Here is a 26798-nt window from a genome sequence, read left to right as displayed (position 1 = left end):
GAGTTGAGGGGCTGACTTACAGAGCCATAGTGACTAATTCATGGTGGCAGGGGAACTGGAACCTTAAGCAGGCCAGTAGCCTCTCCAGGAGAGGGAAAGAGAGGGTGGGTCCCTGAAGGAAACTGCGGGGCGGGCACAGAGTTCAGGGGAGGACCTGAGTTTAAGACCTCACCAGTGCCCTGAAGTGAGGGTGGCAGGCCGAGGGCCATCCCAGACAACCTTAACTTTAATAGTTTAAACTTTAATAGTTAAATAGTTAAATAGTTTAATAGTTTAACTTTAATAGTTCTCGAGGTCGGGGTAAGGGATGGCAGAGGCAGGTGACTCTCCTTTCCTGCAGGTGCGCGCGGCCCTGAGAAAGCGGTGGCACCGCTGGCAGGACCACCACGCCCTCCGGGTGCCTGTGGCCCGGGCCATGTCCATCCCTACGTCGCCCACCAGGATCAGCTTCCACAGCATCAAGCAGACAGCTGCTGTGTGACCCTCTGTCACCGTCTGCCCGGCAGTCCACCACTGAGGCAGCTTCTCCATCCTTTACAGCCTTCCCCTGGGTCCTCCTTGCTACCCTGACCCACAGGGTACAAGGTACAGGAGAAGGGAGGAGAACGAACACTCCCGCCTGGAAGGAAAGGAAAGCTATGACATGGGGGGGCTCTGAAGGACCAGGGCCCAGTGCAGCCAGCCACACATCTCCAAGCACGAAGGAGCAGAGGGACATCACAGGACCCTCAGAAGGGATGCATCTCACACCATCAAGCCTCTGTGCACCCAGCCTCTTTTGTGGGGTCCTCACTGCAGCACCATTTACATCTGAAGAAACTGAGGCTCAGAGCAGGCAGGGACCTGGCCAAGTCACATAGCTACTTGCCCCACCCACAGCACCCACAGTTGGCTCTGCTCCTTGCTTTCCATCTCCACACGTGAGGGCGCCCTCTAAAGGTGAGGGAGACAAGAATGACCTTATCTGGCTTCATCCCAGAAGCTGTCGAGCAGAGATGACCAGCCCTTTACCAAGGTAGCCTTCTTCTTCCCCAGTCTGTTTCCCATGTGTCTCCAGGAGAATGCTGGCTTTCAGTCGGCCATCCCTCCTGGGAGTCCCCAATTCAGTCTGGGCTCAGTCTGGGGACCTAGACCACGGGAAGTGAGTTAGATGGAAAGTCACACTCTCCACAGTGCCAGACAGAAGGGAGAACAGAAGCGCCTGGGGAAGAAGGGTGAGGATCCCCCAAATCAGAGTATGCCTGGGAGTGATTGAAACAAGGGCCCCAGGATCTCAGTGACATCAGCCAGGCATCTGTGGAGTTGGCCACAATTCAAGCAACGAGATGTTGGAGAGATATTGTGAGCCAGTAATAAAGGCAGAATGTCTGCAGGACATATCCATGCCCCTCTTCTTACTGGCTAGGCCCAAGCAGGCCTTCCTGTGGAGTCTTTAGGTTCAAAGGGCCCGAATCATTCCTGTCACCCCCAAAGGGTGGCATCTGCACCACCCCCAGCGTAGACCCCACCTGTGCCAGGGACTAATATTCTGGAATTGGGAGGGAGAGGAGGCAAGGCCCTTCAGGCTCCGAAAGCAAGAAGACACAGTTTGATTTCAGGCTTCTCTTCCATTCCTCTGCCCCTGGAGCAGAAGAGGGGTGTTGGGGCAAGCCAACAGACTTGAAAAGGCCCCTTGTCTAGGTACCCCACGAAAATAAACTTTGAAAACGTATCCAGCCTTACGCATTTTTATTTTGGCGTTTGATACATTTTAAAGCATGAAAAGACGTGGTTTCTGACACTTGGTATATATTTGAATTTTAGAAGAAAACTGTCGCGGCACTTTAAAACACACCAAATGACACCTAGACACTGCCTGGTTCTAGGGCCACTGTCACCTGTCTTCAAACACTTTGTCAGCAGGTGGCTTGTGTTGCTACTTTTCTTTCCAGCCTTCTCCATCATCCCACCCTGGGGAATTTTATTTTTAGAGGTCTTCTCTGGCCTATCAACTTCTCTGCCTGACTCTTGGGATTTTTCAAGAGTTTTCTAGATCGGCCTATCACGACTTTTATTTTTCTGGGTTTGTTGGACAGGACCTCACTTAGCTCAGGCTGGACTCATGCTTGCCTTGAACTTAAAATCCTGCCTCTGTCTTCTGAGCGCTAGGACTATAGACACATGCTTAAAATTTTTTTTAAATATAAACAGTTTATTAAAGCCACGTTGGATATTGGAAGTTTTTTTTTTTGAAAAAACGCTTTCATTTGGGGGTAGTGCTTGTGTGCTATAGTCTGCGTGTGGAGTCAGAGGAAAAATTTTTGGAAGACAATTTTCTCTTTTCACCATATATGGGTCCTTAGGATGAGAGATCTGAAGACTGCTTTGACATCAGCCATGGAGATGCAGAGTTTGGAGTTTGCCCAGCTGGTTTCCTGTCTTTCTTTGGGGATTACAGTTAAGTGATTGGATGAATCTCAGAAGAGACCTTGAACTTTGGAATTTTTAACATTGTTGAGGTTAAAAGTTGGACTAAGTGCATTTTACATTAAGAGAAGTTTGAACAAGCATAACAAGCTTAGAAAGGAAAAATATAAAATATATGGTTCGAGTATTAAACGGGTACCAGGAAGTGAAATGGAGCAAAATCCTGTGTTCTAGGAGATAACAGAATAAGGGAGTGGAATTTTGGGGCAAGATCCTTCCCAGCTAAGCCAGCCCCAATTAAATGTTGGTTTTGTTTTGTTTTGTTTTGTTTTGTTTTGTTTTGTTTTGTTTTTTATAAGACTTGCCTTGGTCATGGTGTCTGTTCACAGCAGTAAAACCCTAACTAATACAGAAGACCCACATCATCTTGCTTTAGGGCAAGCACTATTACCTGCTGAGCCATCTTGCCAGCCCTAGATATTGGCAATTATAGACAGTTTTTATAAGTAATTGTTAAGCCTAGGATGGAAATTATATGGGAATCACACCTCAAACAAGTGCATGGAAGTCTAATTGTTCCGGAATCCACGGATGCATTTTACAACAAGAATGAGTCGGAATTCAGGATCAACTTCTTTCCTTCCTTCTTTCCGTCTTTCCTTTTTTACAGCTGCGTGTGCTGGGGCTTTTCAAATAGACAAGCAGCTGTAGGCACACCACTAACATCTATATGATGCTTCTGAGATGTATGTCCCAAATTGCACGGCGATCTATCATCAAAAACACTCTATCTGCCGCCTCTTAAGCCCTTTTTATAGCGGACTGAAAGAATGAGCTGAAAATGATCCCAAGATAAGCTTTGCGTCCCCAGACGGCATATCTTCTGCGACGGCTCCCCGACTCATGTATCAGATAATGGTGGGAGTTGGCGAAGAGGTGGTTCCCACTCGGCAGTGCTCTAGAGAGTGCCATGGGCAAAGCTGTGCCTCTGCTTCTCTTGTCATTGGGGAGGTAGGTGGCAGAAACACCTAGGCTTGGGTTTCTCTAGGGACAAAAGTCATGCATGCCCTACGAAGTCTCCCTACCTAGCTGGAGGAGCAGTGAGAGCTGAATTCATTAGCATCATGGATACTCTCTTGTTTTGTTTTGTTTTGTTTTGTTTTGTGTTTTGTTTTTTTTTTGAGACAGGGTTTCTCTGTGTAGCTCTGGCTGTCCTGGAACTCACTCTGTAGACCAGGCTGGCCTCGAACCCAGAAATCCACCTGTGTCTGCCACCCAAGTGCTGGGATTAAAGGCATGCACCACCACCGCCCGGCATGGATGCTCTCTTAGAGCAAAGAGGTGTAAATGGCTTTGCCCCAAGAGGCTATATGAAGAGCTGTTGAGACTGGAAGAGACTGGAGACTTATCAGAGCCTATGCCACAGAGCCTCAGTACCACCCACCCGTGCTCCTCAGTAACACCCATCAGTGCTCCTCAGATGCCCTCCTCTGCTGTACCACTCATTATTACCTAGAGGGTTCAGGGGTCTGTGATGTATGCTGGGTGGGACAGTGCTACCCATGTCTGCACCATGAGAAGTCTCCGGTTACAGACCAGTTGGATAGAGATTTCACCCCAACCCTGCTCTGCTTCCTAGGCCCCAGTCATGGCCATGGCTGAGTGGTGGGTGTCCTCAAAATGCCACCAGAGACATTAGACTATCTCTCTGAATCTACACTCATTAACATCACTCAGCATCTGCTCCCTACAGCCCAGTCAGTCCTCATTACCGTCCTGCAGTCTTCTGTGCTGTTAGTCCCTCACTGAGTGGCCTTCCTGGAGAGAAGCCTCATTATCAGATTCTGTCAGAACAACTTCCAACACCCAGACCCTGCAGGCCCTCAGGCGTTTGTTTAGCCCTTCCACCCACCCTACCCTAGAAAGCTGGGAAAGAGGAGGGGGCACACCGGGCAAATTCCTCGTCCTAATCCAATGGCTTTGAGACTGCAGACTGAACCCCAGCCCCAGACTAGTTCCAAGCCCAGGGGTCCCTTCCTAAAGGTGGACCATAAAGTGCCTGATGGGTTTGTAAATGCTGGTAAATGATAATTGTGGTGAGTGATGGAGCTTCTGTGGGGCAGAAGGATGAGGACAGCATTTCCCAGGGTGCTTTAGGGAGAATCCGCGGTAGAAAAGCTAGCTACTGAAGGCCTGAAGTCTCTAGAGCTCCAGGGTCCTGTGGAAGGTAGCTGGCTTGGCATGGAGAAATTGGATTCTGAGAGAGTTAAAACAGTACAAACAAACAAAACCAAAACCAATTATGTACTTGTCCAGGGATGGGAAAACAGGGCTCTCTAGAGTGGAGTCTTTCAAGACTCAGTGGACCCAGGAACCAGAGGCAGTATGATGCTCTGTGGTAGCTGTGAGCTCTGAGCATGAGCTAACAGGAAGAAAGTCATTCCAAGTCCCTTTCCCGCCGTGTGTGTTTGGATGCTATAGAAAGCCAAGGTGAGTCCGGCTTCTCTGAATCCTCTAGTCGAAGACAGCTGTAACAGGAGAGGATGAGAAGGCCTGTTTAACACGTGCATTTATCTGTTCATCAATACGGACAGTATGGTTTCTGCTTATTCTCTTGTGTGGGTTAGCATCACTTAAAAATGCTAATTAGCAGGAGGAGTGGGTGGATCTTTCCACCTTTCAGTGACGGATCCCTCCAGGTTTTCTGGCAGATCTCATAAGCAATGTAAAGCTCTCCACACAAGGCACAAGCATGGTGTTCATCACAAAGCCACCAATGGCCTCAGCCTCTATCTGGCAAAGCCTGACCACCAGCCCCTTTCAGAGAGCCTTACTTCTAGTCAGACATGGGCCTCTAGGTGTCCCTCCAACAGATGCTACTGTTGGACTAGATATCCCTGGGGACTATGCTGTCCCTTGCTGCCTCCCAGAGCTATTTAACCATTCACTGAGCAATAAGAGTCCCTTCTTATTGTTCCACTCACAGCTGGGTTAACCCACAGGAGTCCAGTGTTAGCAAGACAGACCACAGGCACAAAGAGAGCAACCAGCGTTGGCAAAGGGAAAAATCAATTATTTCATTCCGTTCCCATCCTGATCTCCCATCGGAGCCCAAGGCCAGTTCCCAATACAGCATTCCTTCTTTTCCATTTCATGGGAATAGCAGAAATGGGGGTCTTGGGGGTATTTCTGTCACATCCTATAGGATCTTCAGCAGAGGACTCAGGGTGTAGTTCTTTGGTAGAGTGTTTTGCCTAACACCAAAGGCCCCAGCCTTGATTCATAGCACCACTAAATAAATGGCATAACCCCTTCCTGAGGACATAGTGGCTGCAACAGCAATCTCAGCTCTTGGGAGGAGGGGGTGGGCGCATATCAAGTTCAAGACCAGCTTAGCTACATATCAAGTTCAAAGCCACAGTTATATAGTAAGATCCTGTCTATACCATAGCTGTCATCTCACTGGTGGACACAAGCCTGGATGGCAGATGTACAGTCTGCATTCCATCTGCATCTAAGGATGCAACCAGACAAGTTTACGCCTGCATCCTGGACCTCTCACATATCCTGGTTTGAACAATAAATTATATGTTCACCCCACTTAACCCCAAACTGTCTCACTCTACAAGAGAGTGTCTGCACTATACAAATGCAGCTGGAATAAATGAGTGGCGACTCCTAACGTTAGCACCTGCAGCTTGGGAAGAGAGCTGGTGTATAAGGGACCTTCCCAGGCAGAGTCCTGAGCCCCTTCTCAGTACCTGCTGGTTGAATCTACAAGTTAGTATAGGCAGGGGCGAGCCAATGAGACATGACCTGGAAATAAGTTATCCCTCCCCATTGCTGGGAAGGTGGCTAAGTAACAAACTGCTCTTACCGCGCTTTGCAGGCCACTAAGTAAAGCATCCTCTGGTTCTCCGAGGCCCAGCCTCCCATCAGCACCTCAGCATCATGGGCCCCACAGAGGGTCCTCTGCCTAGGAGGGCAGAACAATTGACTCATCACTGTTTCCCACCTCTGAGTTCTCTGGGGAAGGCGGAGTGGGGAGCCATGAGCATCCCTGCAGTGACCTTCCCATATGCATCCTGACCACCTTCTGCTTATGAGAACTCACATTGCCACTTGTCCGTCTGGAATGTGCCTTATGGAGACCATGCTGTGTGTCTAAGCAAATGGCCACCCAGCTCTGGTGTCTTCAGATCTATCTCATTTGAAGATAGATACGTTTGAGACAGACTCTAAGTGACCCTCAAGCTCCCTTTAGACTTCCATGTCAAGGTCTTTATATCTGAGGGCATGAAGTGCAGGCACTAGAGAGATTCGCACAAGAGAGACATGTCTGGTGAGAGGGTCTCCTGGGACTGGCAGGCAGATTTGAACTTCCTTTGGGCTGTGAACACCAGGGAAATGTGACATCCTTTTCAACAGAAAACTTCAGACATCTATAGAAATCTTTGAGGGAGTCAGGAGGCCCAGTTTAGAAAGCCCTGGCCTCAAGATAAAATCACAATGCCTCCTCACACTGTGGAAAACTTAGGCCAGTGATGCTCAGGCCTGATTAGAAGGAGTGGGGGAACTTTAGTAGTGGGTGGAATCATGGGAGCTCTGAGTTCCACTCAGACCTGAACTGCACTCCTCCAGACGTGTGAACTGCACATGAGCAATCAATGGAATGAATTTCAAGGCCCTTTGCCTGTCTCCCATGTGCCTTCACCCTCTCTCCCACTGGGAGTGAAGACTGAGGTCCAAAGGGCTTATACAAAGGCTGTGAAATTAGCATAGAGAAAATACACATCAGCATAGTGCCACTAGGACTTGCTGAAACCATTGATGCAGGCACAGCGACACTCCAGAGTCTGAAGGTGACCTGTGACTCAGAAACATGTAACAGCACTGCAAGGAAGCCCAGACTATCCAAAAGACACCCCCACCCCCACCCCGTGTCTACGATGCTGGATGTCAAAGCTCTAATCCTATAGCGCCTGGCCAGTTAAGTTTCTCATTCTCTGTCCTTCCCCTTTGGAAATGGATCTTTTTCTAACTATCTCTGCTTTTGCTGCTGTTTATCAACTGCCTGTTTTAAATGAAGACGCAGCTCTCACCTCAGAACGAATGCTACAGTTTATTCTGGTCTCAAAAATGAGTGACCATGGAGCAGGAACACAGTTAAGTCATGCTACTTAGAAAATAGAAAAACAACAAAAAAGAAATAAACAACAAAACATGTTCCAACATGGTAGCAGAGCAAAGGGAACTTGTCTATCATGGTTCTTGGCAAATAATACATTGGTGGAAATACCAGGTAGGCAGATTACAGCAAACCAGGAAAGTCTCTTTTATAGGCCACAGATGTTGTCTGATGGCACTCTTAGCCTTTGGTGGAAGCTAGGGATTTGTACATTCCACAAAGGATTTTTATCCAATAATCACAAGGATGTTAGGTCAAACTCAGAGGTGGGCAATAAATGGTTATGCAGGGGATTAAAGACAATTTAGTTCCAGCTCTCCAACATCCAGCTCGCCACAATCCATCAATAGCCCTATGGAATCTTTAACATGGGTGTGGCATTTTGGCGTGTGTGTGTGTGTGTGTGTGTGTGTGTTGGAGGAGTGGGGAGTGGTGGGTGGGACTCAGCTGTCCAATTCCTTGTTCCTGGTCACAAGAACCTGAACATCCCAGCGGGCACCCAGGAAACCCCAGTATCTACCAACATCAGCTGCACCAGGCGGCCCTGCTTTTCCAGATCAGAGGTCACACTTCGTAGGAGCCACACTCAGATTGTACTCTAGCCGTCTGCCCAGCTGGCAAAGGCTTGCAGGCAGGACCACATCTAGCCCAGCTCCGAGAAGCCAGTCCCGTTAACAGATAATCTACTTCTTCTGGGATCCTCAGGCTCAGTCTTCTACTGTCCACACAGAACGTTTTCTCAGAGCACACATTTCAGGGTTTCTTACATTGACTGCCTAAATTTTGTGATGGTTTTTTAAAAACAGCTTGCTAGTCCCCTCATTTACTTGATGTCAGTTGAAAAGATGGCTTACAGTTCACAATATGAGGTGAAGTTTCTCCAGCTAGGGGTTTCTGAGGGACTGAGGTTCCATTCCCCTAAAAAGTTGTCCCCACTGAATTTGATCTTCTGTTTGGTGGCTTCTGGCCTTCTGCTGGCTGGAGATCTGAATTCTAGCCAAGGTTGAGGTGTATGATATGCAAGGGGTAGTCATTTCAAAGTGAACCAACTTTAGCATCAAACTTACTGTGTGTTGCTTCTCCTTTTGAATGCTTTGGCCCTTTGGGTGAGTTCAAGTGTAACAGGAAAGAAACATGAGATGCAAGGGGCAGCAGGAAAGGGCCCGTGGGGGACTGGTAGTGGGCTAGAGAGGGATAGAACACAACGTTCCCTCCCAGAGGGAAATGAAGCCGCTGAGTGAAGGGTGCAATGAAACCACTTGAGCTAATGTGAGTGACAAGTTTAGACAAGTCTTTCCAATAAAACAGATGGTGACAGACAGAGCTGTGGCCAGACAGAGCGGTGGCTGAGAAGGCGGTAAGGTGGCACCCAGTTTATATCTGGGGTACAGGTGGGTTAAGGATATCCTGGAGTCATCAGAGTCAGTACTGAGCATGGATGGGTCAATGAGACACATGTATTTGTAAGCTTGGTTAAAACCTGTAGTCCTGTAAATGCTGTTTAGGTTGGATTTTGTCAGTGGAGCCCCCACCCACTCACCCACACATACACACAATTTCATTCTACTTACTCTGTCACTTAATGCACTTGGATGCAAAGCAGTGAGCTTTGATGAGCCCAGAACTGTTTTAATTAGCCTAAATTGTTCTAGTTAGCATAACCGCTTTACAGCTCATTGTTGGTGAGTGAGATCTATCAAATGCAGAGGAAGATCTATACCGGCTCCCTTATGTTGAGTCCAGGTGCTGGGAGCTGGGCTCCTCTTCCTGGCCTGAGATGGAGGCTGCCCTGACAGACACTGGGCAATGGAATGCAGCTGCTTTGGGCACAGATCTCCCTCCACCTCTCTGCTCTCTGACTCTACCATTCCAAGCCAGCAATGATGAAGCTCCAAAAAGGCTCTCAGGGAACCTAAGACCCTCATCCCACTCCCTCAGCTCACCGGAGCTCAGCAAGGTCCTCACGAAAGACCCTTGTCAGGACTCTGCCGTCCCTAAGCAAGGAAGTTCCCCAGGGCAACAGTAATAAGTAGCAGCTCTCCGAGGGACTTCCTCAAACACTGACACTCAAAACCCACCCTAGGGAAACTTCCTAGTGGGGAAAGGTGGGGCTCAGGACTGAGTATTTTGAGGTGCTCCAACACTCGGCCAGGGTTGAGAACCTGGGGAAGGGGTTTGTAGGCAGGAGGGTGAGGCTGCAGGGTGCTCCTCTCAGGCAAACCCTGCTACAGCTCTGAAATCAGCATCCTAATTTCCGGAGAAGACATTAGTTCCATCCACATGGTCTTAACACGATTACTGCTTAGAGGCAGCCCGATAACCAAGACTTATAGGATAGGCAACAGGAGGTGAATTTTGAGGCAGACGATTATTCATTTACTTACTGAATCTTCAATTCAATTTCATATCCATATTAGCCACATGTCCCAAACACCTGCTTGAAACACAGACTTTCCACGAGGGTGCAAGCTAATGAGAGCGGTAACTAATGGTTTCAAAACCTCCCCACCCATTACACCCATGACCATGGTAGCCTGGTCACAACAGACCTATCCTGGGGCAGCTAACCAATACAGCCTAAAGTACCCAGAACTTATCTCCAGGGCATGTGGTCCTCAGGCACACACTCTAGAGCCTCTCACTGAAATCACAGTGGCCAATGCCACCCTAAGGTACAGGATGAAGGCCTGGTGACCCGGTTCTCATCACCTAGAACTGGAAACACCACCTCATGACATTAGCAAGATCTGTTTTTCCAATTTGGTGGCAAGTTCCTTTCTGGAATGCCTATCTCCACTCAATGCTTTGCTACGGAGGCTCTCGGTAACGTTAAGGTGTCACTCCCACAAAAGCCAGACATACGCTGTACACATAACTGTTACACTTGGCCAAGTGACCTAAGTCCAACCTCAGGTGTTCTTTTGTTTTGTTTTGTTTTGGAGACAGGGTTTCTCTGTATAGCCCTGGCTGTCCTAGAACTCACTCTGTAGACCAGGCTGGCCTCGAACTCAGAAATCTGCCTGCCTCTGCCTCCCGAGTGCTGGGATTAAAGGCGTGTGCCACCATGCCCGGCTCTAACCTAAGGTGTAAAGAACCCTACTAATTTGCTTCATGGAACAAATTAGTCTGAGTCACCTCATCACTGTTTGGGAGGGAGGAATGACTTCTGAGCCAGGCTAATCCAGCAATGTTCGGCTTGCCACTTGATACACAGACCTGAAACAAAAATGTTTTTTTAAATCTAAAGTCTACATGAGAACATCAAGAAATATGTGGCCTTTAAACTAATGGGCATGAGCAGAAATGTGTGCAAAAGGCCTGTTCACTTAGAACACAGCGCTTTGCACACGTGTGCTTAAGTCCAGTTGAGTTAGGGTGCAAAAGCAATCAACGGTCAGCTGTTGTCCACGGTCCTCTCTGGGGAAATCCATCGTGGAGAGAGCATGGTCCTCTGGGGAGGGTTGCACAGCTGCACCTAGAGGCAGAGCAGAGGAAGGGTGGCCATGCAGAGCACGCACAGACTGTAGCTCGTGACGGGCGGGTCAAACAGAAGAGCTTTAGCTTTGGCTGGAACCCCTGTATGGTACAGGTAGGTAAATCTCACGGTAGGTTTAACACACCTTCCCATCCTAACGAGCTCATCCGTCTGTGCTCAGTGTTTTGCTATGGTGAAACGTGCTGGAAAGGGAAGTGCTGCCAAGAAGGGAGGGAGGATGCTAGTGTATAAGACTGTGAGGCGAGAGGGATCCCTGGACAATGAGTTCACTTAAAGTATAGCTCATTCTAATTTAATAACAAATGCTCACAGAAGCACCAGACAGAAAACAAATCAGCCTTGGTACAAGGATTTCTTCCCAACAAGGTCTGTTCAAAAACTCAACACTGAGGGCTAGGGCTGAGGCTTCACTAAAATGCACAACACCCCAAGCTCCAGTCTCCACCCTGTGAAAATGAATCCCCACTAGTTCAGGGTCTCTGCTGAGACCCTGCCACTGCAGCCCTCAGTCCTGCAAGGGTGGCCAGGCCTCTCTGGAGGTCGGCAGTCCCAGACCTGGACAGGCTCGAGCTGGGGAGCCAGATGAGGCCTTAACTCTACAAATTCTGCTCCCTGAATGTGTTCTACACAAAAATGTACTAGCAGCAAAGCACATTGTTAGAAGCAAAGCCCAAACTACAAAACAACTGTAAGATACTGGGAACCGCGAAGCCAGACAAGCAAGCTAAGTCCCCTTTGGCCTCAAGGACCCAGTGACTTCTAGAATATAGGGTAGACAAAACTCCTACAGCCTTCTCCATGCACTGAGCCTTTCCCAGAAGCCACCACCTGCCTGGGGATAGCTGTCTCTCTGGCACAGAGCATCACCTGCTCATCTACAGATAGTAGACGTATGCCTGCTGGGAGCTGAGGGGTCAACGGAGGCTTACGGCAAATGGGCATAAGAATTCTTTGCGATATAAAGGTTCTAAAGTTGGACTATGGATGTATAATTGTTAAGTACACTAAGTTGCACACCTAAAATAATTTGTAGCTTACAAACTATACCCCAATAAAACTGTTACTTTTAAAAGATGTACCGTGTTAAACACAAGCACATCTAAACAAATATCTGAGAGAAAAGTCTTTGCTAAAAAAAAAAAAAAAAAATGGAAACACAACAGATGGATTATAAATGTGTTCAGAATTCCTTCAACTTTAATTGTGGGAGTAAAACCAAGCAGCCACTGAGGAAAAACCGTCCCTGGATGCAGTCACAATGCTCTGTGTAGTGGACATGATGAGTTATTTATTAGCACGATGGTCATAAGCTGCCAGCTGTTCTCATTCCTCTACTGTCTCCTTCTTGCCAGTCTCTTGCCCTTCAAAGAGTGGGTACCTGGCCTCCACATCAGCCCAGGTAATGTTGCCGTTGGCCAGATCGCGGACCACATTGGGCAGCTCAGAGACCTGGGAAGAGAAAAGAAGTGCAAGCATTAGCCAACTTGACATCTGTGGTGGGCATTTGCCCTGAATTCAGGAACCCTTATATACAGTACAGAGCAAACCGTCTATCTGTGATATACTGCACACCATGGATACACACATGATGTCAGCAATGCAGACAGAGCAAACCACCGCCTATCTGTGATATACTGCACACCATGGATACACACATGATGTCAGCAGTGCAGACAGAGCAAACCACCGTCTATCTGTGATATACTGCACATCATGGATACACACATGATGTCAGCAATGCAGACAGAGCAAACCACTGCCTATCTGTGATATACTGCACACCATGGATACACACATGATATCATCCTTTACAAGCTGTGTTTGTTTTCCTAATTATGCTCACCGCCTCCCAGGCTGGGGTCTTTCCTCAATTCCACAAAGGCTCAAGCCTACCAGCTCCCTGCACAGCTCAGCACCGCCACAAGCCTCTCATCCCAGTCTGTATCTCATGCTATCTCACGGCTGTTACATTTAACTCCTGTATTTAATTAAGTCTATGAGGTGCAGCAGAGCAAGTGACAGTGGCCTCCAGCAGTGGTTGGCAAAGTCGGGCATGGAAAAGCAGCCTATGTGGAGCCTGTTAAACCGCTTGGCTACCCTTCCCTACCACCGGCTAAAGGACGGCAGGTCTGGGGTGGAGATTAAGATGCTCCAGCAAGTTCACAGGAAATGCCCATGTAGAGGCTGATGTGGGACTCACACAGAACTGCAGCCATTGGAATGTAGGTACAGAGTAGTCAGGACGGGTGTATAAACACAAGCCTGATTTATGAAACCCTTTTGGATAAAGCAGTTTTTGTTTCTATTTTCCTTATTATAACTGTATCAAGCTGAATACTAGTAAGTACTCTAAATAAATGCCTGTTCAAAGTTAACACATTAGCCAGGCGTTTTGCAGGGACAGTGCCCCTCCAGCCCCACCCTGACCCACTCAGCCACTCTTCTGTGCCTGTCCTACCCCTGTGGTCACTGCTCTTTATAACGTTACAAAAAGATTCCATCTCCAATGGGCTAACACTAAGTTTATACACACATTTTTACGTGTCTATAGAAATACAATGATAAAGATGGCTAAGATCCCAGAGTGTGCCAGTAAAACTATGGCAACAGCCTCAAGGGATGATACTTCTCTTGCTTAATAAACAACCAAGTGTAAAAACGAACTGCTAGAAAAGGAGCAAGAGTAATCCAAACGACCATACAATATTAGAGAAGTGTTAATGGGTATTTTCATAATTAAACCAAACAGTTCTGGGAATCTGGGCTTTGTCTGATACAAACCAATCATTAATATTACAAAAAATAAAACCAAGAACATAAGTATATCAAAGTCCAATTCAAGCCAGTAGGAAGCAGTGAACATATCTAAGAGTAACTGTGTGAGAAGGCAGTCACCTCTGCCCTTATCTGTCTCATGGAGTCTCGGTCCCTCAGAGTTGCAGTGTGGGGCGTCTTGTTCACTGTATCAAAGTCAATAGTGATGCCGAAAGCCACGCCAATCTCATCAGTTCTTGCATAGCGCCTTCCAATAGACCCAGAGGAGTCATCGACTTTATGAGACACGCCGTTCCTGGTCAGAGCTTCGGCTATTCAAAACAAAGTGAGGCAGAGTAAGGTACTGCAGTAATTCTCAGTGTCATCTGAACGCAGGCTCGGAAGCTCAGCAAACACAAAGGACCCTGAGATGAGAGCAGCAAGTCCCAGCTATATGGGTGCTTACTAAGTCCCCTGCAGCAGCCCAGATTGCCCTGCTATCTCCACCCAGAACAGCTGCACCGGAAGGAGACTGCACAGCCCTGAGCTGCTCATGCAGAAGTAAAGGGCCAGCACTCCTGGGATCCCTCCAATGCTGTAGATTCAGCAGGGCGCTACATTCCACTAGGGTTTTGGGAAGAGGGAACCAAGGCCACTAAGAGCAGCAAGGAATTCTGAAGTCTGACTCCTGACTCACCCCATGCTAAGACATCTGAGCAAGTCTGCTCTGTTATAATATAAGCAGAGGCTAAAATCCCATTTATTCATAGTCAATCTATGATTTTACTCAAACAAATGATACATTCAGTAAAACTGAGTCTGCAAGACAGTGTTCCCATGGAGATCACCCAACTGGATTTGCTTACATAATTCCTTGACAAATGGCATAAACTCTTGGTTCTGGCTCAGTGGAAGGACAGAACATTTGAATGGAGCAACCACAGCAGGGAAACTGAAGAACTAGATGGTTTTAAAAGAAAGAAATTCAAATGTTAGCTTATAAGTAATTGTTATTGTCACAAAGCACAAAGTAGTTACACTCAGTAGGTAACTTAGACCACTTCACTATCAAAATACCAGCTCTTCTATCAGCATACAGGGAGTAAATGGCCCAACCCTCCTACGCTGTGCATGAACTCAAAATCAAAGGCAGCAGATGTTCTGAGGCAGGCAAGCCAGCTTTTTGCAGGCCATTTTGCATTGAAAATGAGAGCTGAAGGCATGTCATAAACAGGACTTGTATAAAAGGTTCATTTGACGGCAAGAACACACAACATAGGAGCAACTGGATGTGTTCCATTAAAGCACCGAATGACAGAGTCGAGGCTAGCTCCTGCTTAAAGCTTAATTACCCCCTTGACGGCAGGCAATTACAAATATCCTGCTACAAGGGAACCTTCTACTTGAGCAACACAGAGGCCTACATCACAGCTTCCTCCTTCAGCCTGGGATAATTCTATTTTATAGAATCAAGCAGGAACTTGCCTTTACAGATTTTTTTTTTTAATTTCACTAGAAATGTTTTCATACCAAATTTGTAGGCAAATGGATTAAATAAGTGGGTGCTAATAATTCAGAAACATTTTTGGCTTCCCACAGCCTAATCAAATTTCTCTTCATGGAGGGACTATGCAATTCATAATAGTGTGACTAATTTATTCTTGTTTAGCCTTTATGAAATGTCTATTAAAGCTCTAGTTATATCAATATTGTTGAATTAAAAAAAAAGCCAAAAGACTTTTTTCTTAAAAACTAAAAACCTTTCTATTAAAAAAATAAGCAGGAAAACACGAAGCAAAACTGACATCTAAGTAAGCCCTTTAGTTAGGCACACCATCACTCCTTGACTCAGCTGTGTCTTCACGGATGTATCTGAAGCCTGGGCCAGGCTCTTACTATTTGACAAATGAAGGACAGCTACCATCTCATGTCAGGACAAAGATGCAGTCTCATCACAGAGACTAAAAGAGCAATTCTGTTAGCTATGTAGTATAATAATGTGTCAGACTTTCTAGAACTCAGGACCAAGAATTCACCAGTTCATTCTTCAATGCTTGATGTTTTACAAAGAACCGTGGGTGGATATCCAACGTTCCATGTGTGCTCAGATTTGGACTACATGTAAATGAGACCGTTTCTTTAACCAATAAGACAGACAAAAGCTCTCTCTTCTGTAGCTAGCCTTTTGATTTTCTTCCTGGAAATCTGCTAGCAGCAACCGGAATACACCTTCCATAGAAAGTGAGATAACAAAGATAAGGCTCACAAGGTTGAGGAGAGAGTGGAAGGCACGGAGCCGTGATGCAGGATCATCAAATGAATAGAAAACCTGAGGGGTTGAAAAGCTTTTTATAAACTCCTACTGCCTCAACACTTGAATGCCAGGCAAGCTCCACCTAAGCACTCATTTCGGGGCAGCTCACCGTTCTCTGTTCATCTCCCTCTCGGACATGGAATGTATGTTCCAATATGGTATACATGATCCTGCCCAAGCCAAAGGAGGGCTCAATTACACTCGGAACAACTTCTTCCACTGCAAAAAAAAGTAGACAATTTAGTAATACTCTCTCAAGGACCACAGGATGCAAATCAGAGTCCTTGATAATCCTTGGCACTCCAACTCCCTAAATCTGGATGAGTTGTGATCTCTATACAGAATACACTCAGAACTATATGCTCATAAGCAATATGATCCCTTTAAAGGGAAAGTTAAGTCAAAGAATGTTTAACCTGAGTATTCACATAGAAAAATGAAGCTTGTGTCCTAGGAGTGGTCCTTCGAATGAATAAGCTATGAACAGTAACAGCAACACTCTGCTCTATCCCCTGCTGCCTTTCGAGAAAGCTAACAGACCTGGCGCTTTCATTCAAGAATTTGTGAAATCAACTACTGGGGACTGGAGAGCTAGCTCGGCAGTTAAGGGCAACAGCTGCTCTTTCAGAGGACCCAGGTTTGACTTTAGCACCCACATGAGGGCTCACAACTGTTTATGACTCCCGTTCCAGGGAATCTGAAGCCTTCTTCTGGTCTCCAGGCACACATGTGGTCCACAGACATACATGCAGGCAAAACACCCATCCATATACATAAAAAACAAACCAAGTAAACAAACAAGCAAACTCAAATACCTTAAGGCAGGCCTGGTGATACAAGCTTGTAATCAGGAGGCTGAGGCAGGAGGATTGCTAGAGCAACTCTAAGGCCAGCCCTGGACAACTAAGTAACCTAGTTACTACCATTCTGTGGTCAGGAAACACTGAAGGTAGACTCTGCTCCACAGGGCCCTACACTCTCCCTGTAGGTCACACTAAGGAAATGTACTGGTAACTACTACACAGAGAAGCAGCACTATCCTAGGCCTTGGAGAGCTCCTTCTCTGTGGGTAATGAGATAACCAGGGCCAACGGTTCAGTTCTAAAGAGGCCATTTTTTTCTTTGACTGGTTGGTTAGGATTTTTTAAGACAGGGTTACTTCTCTATGTAGCCCTGGCTGTTCTAGAACTAGCTCTACAGACGAGACTGGCCTTGAACTCAGAGATCCACTTGCCTCTGCCTCTCTCCTGAGTGCTGGGATTAAAGGCGTGCATTACCACTGCCAGGCAGCGAGGCTGTTTCTTTTGTCTATGATAAAGGAGTCGTTGTTATCACACACTTGCCATGAAAGTGCCTTCCCTTCATGTAAACTGTGCTTCCACTGCAGCCTCTCCCTCCCTCATCATCATTAGATCCCTCATGCTGGCTGAGTGTCCTCCCGTCACAGACCATCAGCACCACCTGGGTAATAAACTGTGGTGACAGATTCATGCACCAGGACAAAAGAAGGAAGTGGGTAGTGGTGAGGAGATGAAGGAGAAGAGTAAAACTCGGCTTAGGACACTCGCCCACCTTGTATGAACGTGGCCTAGCTCAATCCTTAGTACCACAGGGGGAAACAATAATCCAGGCACTTTCCCCCTAACCTCTGCAGTGTCATCTGAATAATGGCAGGCGAGGCTGCCGGTACACAAGTGCTGCTCTATGCCGCCCTGCTCTGCCTGCGCGGGCTCCTGGACCAGCTGACCTGTTCATAGCCTATAGCTCTTTAGCAGTTTCTAGATGCCTCGATTCAAAGCCAAGCAACATTCATTCATGTGGGCTCCAAAATGTACACTGCCTAACTCAAAATCTGCCTGACCAAAAATCCCCAATAATTTAGAGTAGGGGAAAGAAAATGCCTCAACTCAATAAAAATACTTTTTCCTGAAAGTTGGAACGTTTTCAGAGATTCCATCCTATGTACTCAGGCTGTAGGAAATACAAAGACGCCTTTGCTGTTCAATACACACACACACACGCATCTTTAAAGACACCTTAATGCTCAAGGTTTCCATATCCATCAAGCTGCTTCTCCCTTCAAAATTTATGTAAAATTAACATCACAAAACTTTTATTTTTTTTAAGCTCAGACATAATGGCTAGTTTTTGTTTCTTTATTGATCTAATAAATTACCATGCAGTGTTTTCTGGAATCTCTTCACACTGACCATGTCTTTCGTTAACTGAAATGTTTTTCCTTCAGTTTCAATAGTGAATTCCCTACAAACAGAGAAAAAAGACAAAACACATTAAAGAGTAGTTAGAACACAAACCCCTTCTCCAGGATGCCGAACCACTCTGTTATAAATGCTAACACAATTTGGTCTTCTCTCTGGATGACAACTCATGAAATGACCACCAAATTAAGTATTACCCATACATTGGCACCAAACTGTATATCCCGCAGAGGATTTCAAAAATGTAGCTCATTTTATACAACTCTTTAAGTGATTTTATGGCAAAGTCCTCTGATCTTGAAGTCAAGATTAAATATAACAACTTAAAAGCAAAAAACAAAAGCAACTATCTTAGAGTAATCACATTTATCCAAAATAGCTCTGCAATTAAATGGCCACTGATCTACACACTATCCCAGTACACACTATCCCAGCAAATATAAACCCCAAAATAAAGTAAGTGAAGGTCAATAAACAAGCTTTCTGGCCTTGCTATGTGAATATAAACATTCTCACCAGGTTGTGGTGCTCATACTCACATCCTGAGCCAGTTACAGGTTACCAGAGCACTCTACAGGGCCCTACATTCCAGCTACTTTCTCTCATTAGAAAGGCCGGTTTGCATTTCTCTGGCCGGATGGCAGCTCAGGCAGGACTAGGAAGCAGAGCCCTCATGTGGTTGTCTTGAAGATATAGAAGGGCTACTCGTTACCATCCACTTTGCAGGTGTCTTCCAGTTATAATCTCCTGCCTCATCTGGATGGTTCTCACTGATCTCCTGTAATAACTACTGGCTTGAAATCTGTGTTGTGCACTGTGTCATGTACTCTATGAGTAGTCTTAACTGTACAGTAGGAAACAGTTAGCATTAGCAAGAAGATAGCTACTGCTTGAGATTAAGCCCAGCAAATGATCTTGCAGAGTCATGATAGTCATTAGCAAATGGTATCTCGATACAACCATTATGATGTCAAAGTTCCCACGTCCCTCTCATGTCCCCACTCTCAATTACAATTAGTAACCTGCTTTCCACTATCATAAAGTGTCTTTCCTAGGCTCTCATGGAACTATATCTATCATAGGCTTGGGAGGCAACCTTTCAGTGAAAGACAAGTCACAAAATAGCTCAGGGTTTGCTGGCCCTATGTGGGCTCTTCAATACTATTTTATTGTTTTTGTTTCATTTGAGTATTTTTGTTGTTTAAACCCGCCTCCCTAAAAATGAAGGGAAAAAAAAAAAAAAAAGAGGGAAAACCGACAGTGCTCTTAACGGCCGCTCCACACATGGCAAGAGTCAGCTACTAATAGTACATGTCTTGTAATTCCTACTGTGTTTGTCTGCTGCTCAGTCTGATTTACCCACAACAGGAACCCACAGTAACTGACGTCACCTCGTTGTCTTCAGTTTTGGTGTATGTGTGTGTGTATGTCTGAAGTTCTGGTTTCAGTTGTGTACTGTTCAGGAATGACATGGCCTCCTGGGTAACTCCCTCCATCACTGTGAAGTGCCCTTTGTCCACCTAATATCCATTTCCTGGAATTTACTCTGATACTAAAATAGCTACTCCAACTTTTGGCATATATACACAATATATATGTTAATATGTAATATATAAATATATAATATTATACATAGGAAATATTTTCTCTGTATATATTTCCTTTTGCTTTTAGACCCATTTCTGATTTGCCACTGACATCAGCTTGGTGGACATGCATTAATCAGGTCTGGAACTTGTGAAGCGCATGGACTGACAGCCAGCGGCTGTATTCCAGTACTTACTTCCTTTTATCTCCTGCTAGCCACTGATATTTAGTACAGATCTCCCACCTCACAGTTACTTCTATCTGTTCTTTGTTCCTTTTCCTCTTTTCCAATCTTCTAGGGGTGTGGTCCTGGTTGGTTTTCCCCCTAAACTGTTCTGTCTCTCAGCTTGTGCCTGGCTTGTGTGCTTTCTGTGCAAGCGACAGTCCCGCACTTTAGCCTGTGCTTCACCGCATGCCAGCTATCACTCCATCTATTCATCACAGGGCCTTCCCACCCAAGACTCTTACTTTGGTATGCATTTCATTTCCATGCATAAATTCCCTAACAACGTTTTTGCTTTAGTTTGTCCTGCACATGCAAGGTTGTCCATGTGGGTATCTTAAGGCCAGTGGTTGTGTGGAATACCTTCCTTGAGCCCCTAAAATCAGTAATCCTGGGGTTACAGATGCATTGCACCACACTGGATTGTATGTGAGGGTCAGGGATGGAAACTCATCCTCACGCTTGCACAGTAAGCACCTGATCTGATGAGCCCCTGCCCAGGGCACAGTCCGCTGTCAGCCCCTCTAAAGACCTTGCAACATGATTCATGCTCAGCATGTCCTCCTGTTTAAAGCTCTGCACCCCACACTTTACAGAGCTTTGACTTTGCTTGACAGTATTGCTGAGTTTATCATGTTTGTACTTTTGGCTCTAGACAACTGAAGGCCCTGACCCAACTGAAGGATCTATCACTTTGACAAGAACTCTAAATTATTATCTTTCTTGTCTGTTATATAATGACGCTTTCTCCCCCCACTGGCTGCTTTAATTTTTTTTTCACTTTATACATGGTTTTTAGCAAGTTGAGTTTTCTGTGCCATTTCGTGATTTGTCTTCAGCCTGCCTGGGTTCAGCTTTTAAATCCGAGTTTCTTCCTGCCACATCATCAGATGTTTGCTCTACACACTGTGACTATCACACATGTGCTTATCTGGGTGGCGCTGTCCCATGGAATCCCAAACCCTCACTTTTGATGGTCCATGGGTAACTTCCAAGGCTGCATCCTTAAATTTAATCATCCCTCCACACTGTTTAATCCACAGATGTTTGCTCTACACACTGTGACTATCACACATGTGCTTATCTGGGTGGCGCTGTCCCATGGAATCCCAAACCCTCACTTTTGATGGTCCATGGGTAACTTCCAAGGCTGCATCCTTAAATTTAATCATCCCTCCACACTGTTTAATCCACAGATGTTTGCTCTACACACTGTGACTATCACACATGTGCTTATCTGGGTGGCGCTGTCCCATGGAATCCCAAACCCTCACTTTTGATGGTCCATGGGTAACTTCCAAGGCTGCATCCTTAAATTTAATCATCCCTCCACACTGTTTAATCCACGGTTGCCCCATACGGTGAGGCGGCAACTCCAGGTTCCAGTTCATGTTTATGCTTCCACTTCTTACGGCAGTTCATGTTCTCCTTTGTACTCTTTATTACAAGCGTATGCACGTGGACGTATGCCATATGTGGGCAGCTCTTCCCTGCTGAGTCAGCTCTCCAGCTCTTCTTTTACATTCATGAGCACATGCAACACATTTATAACTGCCTTACTACATTTATGTATTTACTAGTCATGTTTGTTGTTTCTGGGTCTTCCTTTGAACTAATCATTATCAGTAATCACAATATACTGCTTTTACAGATGTTCAATAATTTTCTATTACTATAGCTTGCACACTATTTGGCACTGAATTTTGTTGTACTTCTTTAAAGACTAGTTTCTGTTGCTTTTATAATTATGTGTGTGATTACAGAGTATTCTATGCCTCTTATTAAAAAAGTTAGATTGGCTTCTAATCTAACTCAAGACAAATAGTCTCTGCCATGAAAATACCTAGAAAAGAACTTATTCCTGCTTGTTCTTCTGAGATGCTGGGAAATAAACTCAGCACACTGGTCATAAAGATAACAAAAAGATCCTATTTGTTTCAAATATATTTCTAGAATATAATGTCAAAATTCTAACAAAGAGAGTTCTTTAAATACAATTAAGACATAGGTAGCACTTACCTGTCAAAGGCCTTCTAAAACAACCCATCTTGTCCCTTGCTCTCAGAGCCTGAGGGAGACGCTTACCCTTTCTCACTCAGCAGCAGCTCCATCTCTGAAATGTAGCACTCATCACAGGCGCTGAGATACTCCAGCACTAGCTTTGCATCCTTCTTGTACGCCTTGCCCACGGCGCCCTTGTTGGGCTCAAACTGTACAACGTTAACTGTTTTGTATGAAACAGTCAAGGAATCAGACGCAGTACAACTTCAGGAATTGGGAAAATCATCTTGAAACACTCAACCATACCAACTTCAAAGCCACCACCCAGTCCTGCCAGCATTAGTGCCCCAAACTCTGTTTATGCACAAAATGAGCCAGATGGGGGTGAGGGGAGTCGGTCAGTAAAGTGATCCCCCACAAGCCTGAGGGCCTGAGGTCAAATGCTCAGCAATCACATAAAAACCACGTGTGGCTGTCCGTGCCTACAGTCCCAGCACTGAGGAAGAGACAGCAGCTCCCCTCAAAGCTGCTGCGCTGCCAGTCATACTGAAATCAGTGATCCCCATTTTCAGTGAGGGATTATCTCAAAAAGTATGGTACAGAGCAGTAAAGAAGACATTTGATGTGGGCATCTGGTTCACACACACATACTACACACACACACACACACGAATAAACAAACAAGTGAATATCATTAACAAAGACTTATAAGGTTACAGTGAAATAAAGGATTTTATCTAATCTGCAATATATCTTAATCCACAGCATAAAATCATCGGGTAATGTCTTTGGCCAGTGAGGTGGCTCAGTGGGAAAAGGTACTTCCTTCCAAGATGATAAACTGCATTCAATCCCTGGGACCCACATGATGGAAGGAGGAAAGTGGTTCCTGTAAGCTGTTCTCTGAATAGCTGCACACACACAAGCGCTGCACCAAAAGCACAAACATTAAATAAAGGGAATTTTAAAAATTTGGTTTTGTCACTAGTCCATCCTAAGAATTGGCTCATAATCTCCATACAAGACAGAGAAGCAAACTCCTATTCGAGTATAAAGAGACAGTGGGCTAAACTATCTTTAAATGGCTCTAGGCTTACATGAGAACAATACTTACCAGATATCCTATATCTAGGGGCACATGTGCAGAAAAAGGCATGTTGGAATCATCTGGACAAAGTAGCCCCCCAGAAGACATTCTGGACATACTTCTAAACATAAGTCTTTTAAGGTCTAATGCTGTGGGTATTAATTATATCTTAAATAGACTCCAGGAAAGAAGCAATGAGGGACACCAGCCAACAAGTTTAAACAACCCCAAAGCTCTCCATTCATTCAAAGAACAAGAGGCAAACTGGGGCTCAAACACCTTTAGCCTTAATTTTGGAGTGGCCACAAAGGATATGGGTTCTTTCAGAGGTTTCTCAGCTACTAGTGGAACTTTGGTGGCTCGAGCATGACAGGAGAGGTCGTAGCAGGAACGGTCAGCACATCCAACAATCTCAATCCAGCCCTAGGAAAACAGAACTAACAAAGTCACTTACCGCTTACACTGGCTTTGCTCATGAAAGCATGCAGACAATAACTAATCCTTCCAAATATTCCAGGACAATTGAATTATAGACTCTACAAATGGATTTTGTAAATCATTAAAGAGAACAGTTTCATACATGAGGCAGTTAACAGATCTATACAGTACATAGAGAATTCACACTGTATATGAAGTGGCTTTATTTTCCAGACTGGCTTACAATGTCATATGACTATCCAGTAAATGAATAATCTACAGGTTGAATATGAAAATTAGACAGTTATCTGACCAAAACCTATAGATTTGGCTCAAATTTGTAGCCAAGACTCAAATGTGGCAGAAACTACTCCTCCCTCTGAATAGCGTGCCATCAAATAGCTAACTGAACATGGCAGGACATGGCTGTAAGTCCTAGTACTCAGTTAGTTCACCTGACTGAACAGAGAGAAACTCATAAAATGTGGGTAAAGAGGAACAGGTGTCATACCTATGGTACCAATTGTTTCAAGTAGCATACAGTGGACTGACTGCCAATGTCACTGTAAACCCCTGCAATGAAATCCTGACACGGAGGTGCCTTTAGGAAGTCACTAGGTCACAAGAGGAAAATTCCAATCACGGGGTAAGTGCTCCTCATTAGAGAGCTCAGCGGAGAGCTATCCTCCAACAGGGGTGAAGAAAAGATGGCAGTCATCAACCCATTAAGAGCTCTTAACCAACCCAGAGAACACCAGATTCTGTTCCTGGCCCATACCTTCTAGAAATTTGTTGAATTTTGTTGTAAGAGCATAAACCAAGACACAACCTTACGGATGTGTTCTGTAAGAACAAGAGAGCCTATAAGGCATGAAGGTCAAGAACACAGGCTTGAAGTCAGAGAGTTTAGACTCAGCCCAGTTCCACCTCCTCCCCAGCTTGAGGCTCGGAGACTCTTCCCTCTTAGCATTTGAGCATCTTCAGGAAGAGAAGAGATGTAGAGGACTGCATAAGACAATGTAAAGCACTCAGAAGCTTGTAACAGCAACAAATGTGAACGAACAAGAAAGTAAGGTGGATGAAAGGCAGGCCAGGCCAGGGTTGGAATCTCAACTGACACCATGTGCTCTACTGCTACTTTAAATAAAACCAACAGAACTGGGTGAAAAGAGAAAGGCAAGCAAGGCAGTGGTGGTGCAGGCCTTAAATCCCAGCAATTGGGAGGCAGAGGCAGAGGCAGGCAGATTTCTGAGTTCGAGGCCAGCCTGGTCTACAGAGTGAGTTCCAGGACAGCCAGGGCTACACAGAGAAACCCTGTCTCGAAAAACAATAAAACAAACAAACAAAAAAAAGAGAGAGAGAGAGAAAGGCAATAACATAAATCAAGAAAGATTTTATTGGTTTAATATGAAATAAGGAAACTCCAAAAAAAAAAAAAAAAATCAGGAGTGTAGAAATATATGTAATGGTATCTGGACTCTTAAAATAATTACTATCCACCTGGCACTTTCGTGTAACTGTTTCCTCTTCTTGGACAAGCAGTCCCTCCTGGAGGGACAGGAGGACAGGTTTAAGGCTAGCTTTGGCTACATAGGTAATTTGAGAATAACCTAGGCCATGTGAGATCTTGATTCAAACAAACAAACAAACAAACAAACAAACAAACAAACCCAAAATACAAACAATAAAGATATGCATGTTATCACACATTTATACATGCACATTATCCACAGAAAAATCATCTAGAAACTGAGAATGTTGGAGACCTGCTTATAATCCTGGCACTGGGAAGGCTGAGCCAAGAGGTTTATGGCTTATGCCAGCCTGTGATAACACAGATGACTGCATTTTATAAAAGCCAATGATCTCATGTAGCTCAGAGACCCTGTGCCACAGCAGCTTCTCTCCTTGTTCGTGAAGATGCCTCTCCAACATGCAGCAGGGAGAGCCAGACACTCAGGCCTTGCTCAGGCATCTCCAACACTACCCACACACAGAAGAGTTAGCTACAGCCTGCTGATTTTCATTCCTAAAAGTGGGACTGGAATGGAAGGACATGATGGAGGTGATCTGAAGATCTCTGGATTTTTATCAAATACAAAGAGCGAAAGAGACCAGAATCTATCTCCTAAATCTACCAAATAATTCTCTAAGGGTAAATATTTTTAACCCTACCACCACAGCCAGTGTTTGCTAGACGCCTGTCAGGAGGCCGGCCTATCTCAGCTCCACTGAGGAATGGTATAGCACTATGCACCCAAAGACAGACACACCTGTGCCACCCCACCATCACCCTTCCCTCCCTACCTAAAGCAGCTATCTGTCTCCCAAGGGCTTTCCAACACATAGGGTGGCCCCTCTTTACAAGTCAACCGCTGTCTGGTTAGTTCTTTGGTCCACTCTGGCATGAAGAGCAGTGAGCAACGGTGTAAAGCATTACTGCGGGCTACTCACATAGGACGTTTTGGACTCGGCATCCCAGCAGTCGCAGGCATAATGGGCCATCTCATTCTCCATATGCTGCCGGAAGCGGAGTTTATCAGGAGATATTCCAACCTTCGTGAGGTAGAGGTAGATGCGGCCAATAAAATAGCCTAATACTGAGTTGTTAATCACACCCTGAACAAATAGAAGAGCAGCAAAGAAGAATGAATACTTCTGAAGGCTGATGGACTCTGTCTACCTGCATACCTAGCTACGTCAGTCTACTGAAAACAGGACACACACAGTAAATGTCCTTCCCACTGAAAGAACAATTTCAAATACCCACAAGGTGATCTTGGTTATTTTTAAAATGTCAAGCTAACAAGTTAATAATGAAGTCATTCAAAATATATCTAAGACATTGGGTTCTAACACTTGGGAGGCAGAACTAGGCAGATCTCAGGCTAGACTGGTCACATAGCGAGTTCCAAGACAGCCAGGACTAGACAGTGAGACTTTGCCTTGAAAAACAACAAAATGCGTAACACATCTGTCCAACTGACTCAGGCCTATACCATACACTTTCTACATCCAGTCACAAATAAGCCTAACTTAAATTAACAAACTAAACAGATATATTGAGGCTGTTTTGTTTGTTCTGAAAAAAAATGTTTTCTTGTCC

At 45.4% G+C, this 26798-nt stretch overlaps 2 protein-coding genes across 6 annotated transcripts in view; one reads left to right on the top strand and one right to left on the bottom strand.

The window, feature by feature from the left end:
* The window catches only part of Crhr2 (corticotropin releasing hormone receptor 2), a 42969-nt gene extending 41258 nt beyond the window's left edge, over positions 1-1711 (top strand). For 4 of the 5 annotated variants that reach the window (NM_009953.4, NM_001288618.1, NM_001288620.1 and 1 more), the window contains one exon: positions 341-1710. In NM_009953.4, the coding sequence (NP_034083.2) occupies positions 341-481 (141 nt within the window). In that variant the 3' untranslated portion in view covers positions 482-1710. Of the gene's footprint in view, positions 1-340 lie in introns of all 5 variants that reach the window. The other variant, XM_006505482.3, reaches the window with a different exon arrangement.
* A 10543-nt stretch (positions 1712-12254) lies between these two features.
* Gars (glycyl-tRNA synthetase) overlaps positions 12255-26798 on the bottom strand; it is a 41504-nt gene continuing 26960 nt past the window's right edge. The window contains exons 10-17 of the mRNA NM_180678.3: positions 26147-26311; positions 23591-23698; positions 22273-22418; positions 18335-18420; positions 16268-16377; positions 14711-14804; positions 13986-14176; positions 12255-12539 (exon numbers count right to left, since the gene is read on the bottom strand). Coding sequence (NP_851009.2) covers positions 12414-12539; positions 13986-14176; positions 14711-14804; positions 16268-16377; positions 18335-18420; positions 22273-22418; positions 23591-23698; positions 26147-26311 — 1026 coding nt within the window. The 3' untranslated portion in view covers positions 12255-12413. The remainder of the gene's footprint in view (positions 12540-13985; positions 14177-14710; positions 14805-16267; positions 16378-18334; positions 18421-22272; positions 22419-23590; positions 23699-26146; positions 26312-26798) is intronic.

This window comes from Mus musculus, chromosome 6 (assembly GCF_000001635.26).
Source record: "Mus musculus strain C57BL/6J chromosome 6, GRCm38.p6 C57BL/6J".
Taxonomy (NCBI): domain Eukaryota; kingdom Metazoa; phylum Chordata; class Mammalia; order Rodentia; family Muridae; genus Mus; species Mus musculus.
Note: the sequence above shows the minus strand (reverse complement) of the source record. Positions and strands in the feature narration are given on the sequence as shown.